At 29.5% G+C, this 6,802-nt stretch overlaps 1 protein-coding gene across 1 annotated transcript; it reads left to right on the plus strand.

The window, feature by feature from the left end:
- Positions 1-4,031: 4,031 nt before the first annotated feature.
- On the plus strand, positions 4,032-5,948 carry LOC104745695 (GDSL esterase/lipase ESM1). Its single transcript, XM_010467010.3, has 5 exons — positions 4,032-4,454; positions 4,553-4,671; positions 4,790-4,990; positions 5,077-5,335; positions 5,436-5,948. Exons 1-5 carry the CDS (start codon positions 4,193-4,195, stop codon positions 5,759-5,761), a joined length of 1,167 nt encoding a protein of 388 aa, XP_010465312.2. The 5' UTR covers positions 4,032-4,192; the 3' UTR covers positions 5,762-5,948.
- Positions 5,949-6,802: the final 854 nt, after the last annotated feature.

Below are 6,802 nucleotides of genomic sequence, written 5' to 3' on the forward strand. Positions count from 1 at the left end.
GTCAAAGAGTAACATACACAAATCCTTGAGTTTAATTCTCATTGAAGCTTTGTCAGTTTCTATGGACTCTTGGCTTGTTGGATATCAAGTTGGTATCTTTATCTTATTGGAATGACGTCAGACCCAGCGTCAACGAGCCCAAAAAGTTGGCTCCTCCACTCAGCCTTTATCTCTATCTTCCTTTCAATTTCTTTCTCTTCTTCCTCTTTCTTTCCCATATCAGACCTGTCTTAGCTCCTCCACCACCATCAAAACTTCCCATAACCACACGGCATGAGTCCCTAGACCCACCATGTATACACATTTTTAAACTTTTTAGAGTTAAATATTAAGGATACTTAAACCTTCTACAGAGTTTAAATATTTATAATATTTTAAACTTTCTATGAATTTTAAATACTGATAATATTTTTGAACATTCTATAAAGTTTAAATATTAATAATATTTGAACTTTTTAAAAATTTAATATTTATATTATTTTAAACTTTTTAAAAGCTAAAAACTTTTAAAAGTTCAATATTTATAATATTTTAAAATTTTAAATATTTTAAATATTATAATATTTTAAATCTTTTAAAATTTTTAATTTTCTCAAATAAAGAAGCGGTTTAAACCGAATAAACTTTTGAATTTGGACGCATGATGTATCAAGCTTCCTGTTCATTCGTAGTTGGAAGCATTAGTCTTATAGTTCTTTTATTTCCATAGATTTTAATTTTTCTTTTTCAAAAAAATCTTAATAAATATAGAAAACTATCATATTTTAATTAAATATTAATTAGCGGGTGTCGAATCCCTATTGGATGTTTTAAATCTTAGGTGGACAGTTTTAAAAGCTTATAACTTCTACTTTTATTTAGTATAAACTAGGTTTTGAACCCACGCTACGCGTGAGTTTATTTGATATATTTTGATATAAATTATATATGATTGATTACGGTAATAAAATATTATCTCATAAAAAATTAAAATTAGTACTAAGGAAAAAATAAATTTCAGATACACAAATTTTTAAAATATAAAAATCAGTTGGGTTATAAAATCAAATCTGATAAAAAGTCATGAATTTAACTCGACGTCCATGCGAGGCAAATCAAACTGATGACCTCACATATCCTAAATCATTTTTTTGACCACCAGAAAACCGAAACAATTTTATAATCATGAATTTAACTCGTTTTCATATTTAATTGATCGCTATCACCTATGTTTTCATGTTTTTTATTCAATGTTTTCTTATTCTTCATATTCTTTCTTGTCATTTTTATTGTCAAATTTTGTGTTAATTGTCATCGTAACTTTTACCGTTTGGTTATTCGTTATACTCTTTTTCTTCTTCTTCCTCGTCTACTTCTTCACATTCTTCTACTGAAAAACATTTTTTTAGACTACCACACAACTTGTTAACCCATCAAACTCCAAGAACAAAATCATTTTTTTTCTCATAAAATTTGTGAAATTCATGAACACTAGCATAGTCAACACATGCACCCAATTATTGACAATTTTATCTATATACTTATTTGGTTTTAGATCCACGCGTTTAGAAACTTCTCAAACCAAAATCCTTACTTGGTCTATAATATTTTAAAAACATAATAAAATATACTAATAAATATTTATTTAATATGAATCATATGATATATAGAAATATGAGTAAACTATAAGAACATATTAATTATAAATATATAATATCAATTATATTATATCATCAAATAATATCAACCGTATCATATTATCAAATAACCGTAACCATATATAACAGTAACCGCTTGAACCGTAACCGTATTTAAACGGTTCTAGTTAAGGTTACAAAAATTTCTAACCATCGGTTAATAAACCTTAACCCTGACAACCGTAATCCTGGTCATGCCTATGTATAGCTAATAAAACATGTGTGTTTGTCGTCCATCTTTCTTCTTTAAACCTCAAAATTTGACTCAAACATCAAATTAAGGTCTTGTGATGTCAATTCTTCTTCCTTAGACCCAAAAATAAAAAATTAATGAAAGAATATCAACTCATCTGTAAAATCATTCACAAAAATATGTTTTACAGCTCATAAGAAATAAAAAACAGAAATATAGATAAATAAGATAATTTATGTTTTACATCAATATTTATAATATTTTAAACTTTTAAAAGGTTTCGAAATATAAAATTTGAATCTTTTACAAAATTTCAATATTTATAATATTTTAAACTTTTAAAATTTTTAAATATTATAATAGTTTTTTGAAACTTTTTAAAGTTTTAATTTGATCAATTAAAATACTAGATCAAACCAAATAAAACTTTTACACTTGGACGCCTGATAAATCAAACTTTCCTGCTTATTCATTGTTGGAAGCATATTTATCTTATTTATACTGGTTCTAAACCATTGTCTAAAAAATTTCTAGCCGATGTGGGATATTGTGCATAGTTCTTTGATTTCCATAAATTTAAAATTTTTTTTTTCTAAAAAATTCTGTAAATTCAAAAAATGACATGTTAAATTATGATATGTTGTTTAAAATAATTTTTAATATAGAAAATTCTGGAAATTGTATAAAATGTTAATAAATGATATATCGATCCTATTGGATGTTTTAAATCATAGGTGGACAGCTTTAGGGGCTTATAGTTTCTACTTTTTATTAGTATAGATTCTAGGATCAAATCAAAATCCAATTCCCATATAGAATTATTTATTTTCTAGAAAAAAATGGAAATTAGATTGAAGAGACTCTCTACTAATAAAAGTTTCCTAAACCACATGATATGTTTTGGCACGTGTTTTTTTTTTTTTTTTTTTTGGCCATAGACTAATCATACATATCGACGTACTGACTTTCTGTCACCTTTCGATCCATCGTAGGGACCATTTTTTTTGTAGTCATTAAATTGACTGTTTACTATACAATTCAATAATTGATCAGAGAACACACGCAAATATATTATCTATTTTATTATATATATATATTTTTTCCAAAAAATTTAGTGAAAAAACTTATAACTTGATATGATTTTATTGTTCAGATACAAGATTGAAATATACATTTACAAGATTATTCTCACTAAATTAGATATTTATAAAGAAATTACCCATTTTTGGTGTTTAATATATGTGTACGCTTTATATGTAAGAAATGGTTGTTAATATTTTCATAAATTATATATTGTATGTAAGTGTAATTTTTTTAGAAATATTCAATAAGACAACCAAAGATAAAACAGATTAAAAAAAAAAAACAGAGCCACATAGGTAAAACATAGCATAAAGCCATAAAAAAAAAAAAAAAAAAAACCTCAACTTCTCATTTGTTCAGCAAATCCTCGTGTGGCGCAAAGCTTTCTAAGCTAGCTAGCTAGTCCATCTAAAGTAAAATATGATTGCAATTTGCAAATGACCATGGCGATGAGCACTATTGGCATTTGGCGATATCCCAAGCAAAAGAATTTGCTTTAAAAGACACCAGCAAATAAAAGTGTACTTTAGTTAGAGTTATGATTTGTTATGGAGTTCTTTCAAATTTATTTTTGAAACACAATTTCTACTATATATTTGTATGTATGTTTAGTATCAAATGGAAATAACTTAAATTCGATGTATTCTTTCATTTAAACTATATATATAATAATGTATTCATTTAAACTATATACATATAATATTATGTTTTTGGGATTAAGTAGATATATTAATATATATGATTGTTGTTAATCTATAACAAATGATATATAAGTAGATTATTATGTTTTGGAGAGTAGATTAATCAGATAACAAATGACATGAGTTAGATTTTTTTTTTTTTTTTTAATAGCTAGAATTTAGAACAAATAACATAACCACAGAAAGTGCTAGTAGGATCAACCTTAAAAATCATGTTGGTATACAAATTCATGATAAATGGTTAATAGAACATATAGAAAAGATTTGTGAAAATCATAATATCTAAATATATTTTTATAAACTAAACCTCTTTTTCAATATACAAATAACTATATATATATATATATATAAAATGATAAAATTTCCGACCTAACATGCATGCTATGGGGGCCTCAAATTTAAGGTGCAGTGAAGAGTGTTTTAAACCGTAACATTTTACTCATCAAAAATTTACCAACCTGTGCAATATAAATATGACCAAGTGAACTGCGAAGTTCATTACCAGACCAATCTTCCTCACTTCACTAAAAATAATTGAGATGGCAGACAATTGTAATTTGGTGAGTATTCTGGGAGTGTTACTAATATTAACCATCTTCCATAATCCGATCATCGTCAATGCCGGCGAGGGTGTTCCCAACGTAGCGTTGTTCACTTTCGGAGACTCTTACTACGACGCCGGAAACAAAGTGTACCTCAGCAAGGACAAAAACCCTCCTCAAGTTAACTGGCCTTACGGCAAATCCCGTGACGACCCTAACGGCAAGTTTTCTGATGGCCACATCATCCCCGACTTTATCGGTACGCTCCTCTCAGATTTCGAATATTTTTCTCTTGGTTCACGCATGCACTAATTAAACAAGATAATAATTTATGATCATGGTATATATATTTTCTAGCTGAGTTCATGGCTATTCCGAACGGAGTCCCACCGGCGCTTAAACCGGACGCTAATGTTACACGTGGAGTTAGTTTTGCTGTCGCCGATGCTTCTATTCTTGGGAGTCCGGTGGAATCTGTAAGTCTACTTTGCTAAAACGTTGAAGACTAAAGTTATATATTTTACATATGAAGTAAGAAGAACTTTATGTTAGATAAAATCAATAAAAAGAGTTATAATCTTTCTGTGTATCTAGATGACACTGAGTCAACAAGTGGCTAAATTCGAAAGTATCATATCAAACTGGACCAGTGATTACATCAAACGGTCATTGTTTATGATATACATTGGCACGGAAGATTATTTGAACTACATCCAGAAACACCCCGATGCAGACGCTACTAAGCAGCAAGCTTTTGTCACTTCCGTCATTACGCAATTGAACACTGACATTAAAGTAAGTTGTCGACAAACCAACAAACATCGTTTGTATTTGGTTTATTTTATTATGTTTAATTGACATAGTGTATTATATAACTACAGTCGTTAACCAATTTGGGAGCAAGAAAATTTGTGGTTCAATTGCTAGCACCATTGGGCTGCTTACCGATCGTGAGGCAAGACTACAAGACCGGCAACGACTGTTACGAGCTACTCAACGATTTGGCCAAACAACACAACGAAAAGATCGGTCCGATGCTAAACGACTTTGCTAATTCCCCCGCCATTGACGGTTTTCAGTTCACTGTCTTCGATTTCTACGACGCTATTATTCGTAGAACACAGAGAAGTCTCAACTACCGTAAGATATTCACTCGACCAAAGTTTCCGTGATGATAATCTATAAGAATTCTCTTTTTTGTTTGATACAAAAATTAATACCTGAATACATATGTGTATAGGATTCTACGTATCAAACGCATCGTGTTGCGGTGTTGGGACACATAATGCATACGGTTGCGGAAAATTAAACGTCCACTCAAAGCTATGTGACTATCAGAGATCTTACCTCTTCTTTGACGGACGTCACAACTCAGAGAAAGCGCAGGAAGAAATGGCCAATCTTCTCTACGCAGCCGACCCTAACGTGATCCAACCTCTGACTGTACGTGAGCTCATCGTCTACCCAAACGGAGAGAAGATGCGTGAGTTTTGGGTACCTAACAAGTTTTCGGCCCGTCGTCGCCTCCCCTCTCAGGACTCCTACGCCCGTTTCTCAGCCTATTAAACGGATGGCTTTGAGCAGAATCGTTCGACATATATACGAGCTACTATCGTATAATGTATCGTTACGTCCTAATTCTGCTTATGCCGCCGAATAAATTGCTTTAAAAAATATGTCGTCTTGTATTATGTTTCGTAATCTATGGAAATTAAAATAACGAGATATTCGAATCTCTATTACTTATAGACAATTCTTGAGTTCACCTTTCTCTCATTCACCCTCTCTAAATTATGGAAACAAATCTTAATTAAGGAAACAAATTCTATAGATCAATCAATTTTAAAATTATTAATTCTAATATTATATTGCAATTTTTAATTATCATATTTAAACCCTAACCATTTTTTATATATCCAAACCGACATATAATTTTGTTTAATTGTAAAATTAAACCCTAACCACTTTTTTAAAACCCAAATCGATATCTAATTTCGTTTAATTGTAAAATCTAAACTCTAACCACTCTTTTATAAATCCAAACCGACATATAATTTTGTTTAATTGTAAAATCTAAACCCTACCCACTCTTTTGTAAACCCAAACCGACATATAATTTCGTTTAATTGTAAAATTTAAACTCTACCACTCTTTTGTAAACCCAAACCGACATCTAATTTTGTTTAATTATAAAATCTAAGTCATAACCATTCTTTTATAAACCCAAACCGATATATAATTTTAAAAATTATAAATTTAAACCCTAATCCTCTTTTATAAATTCAAATAGACATAGTTTCCTTAATAAAAAATCTACATAATTTGTTTCCTTAATTTGCTTTGTCTTTTTATTTTAATTTTAATTTATTTTTAAAAAATATAATATAACATGTCATATTTAGGGGTGTCAAAATGGGTAACCCGACCCGACCCGACCCATACCCACATGGGTTAGAGACTTTTGTGGGCGGGTTCAACCCGACCCATTTATTATAATAGGTTGAATTTATATACCCAAACCCAATTATATAAAACCCAATGGCTAAATGGTTTATATGGGTTACCCATATAAAAATAAAATAAAATAATTGATATTATATCCATAAT

Source organism: Camelina sativa, chromosome 15 (assembly GCF_030686135.1).
Source record: "Camelina sativa cultivar CO46 ecotype springtype chromosome 15, ASM3068613v1".
Lineage (NCBI taxonomy): Eukaryota > Viridiplantae > Streptophyta > Magnoliopsida > Brassicales > Brassicaceae > Camelina > Camelina sativa.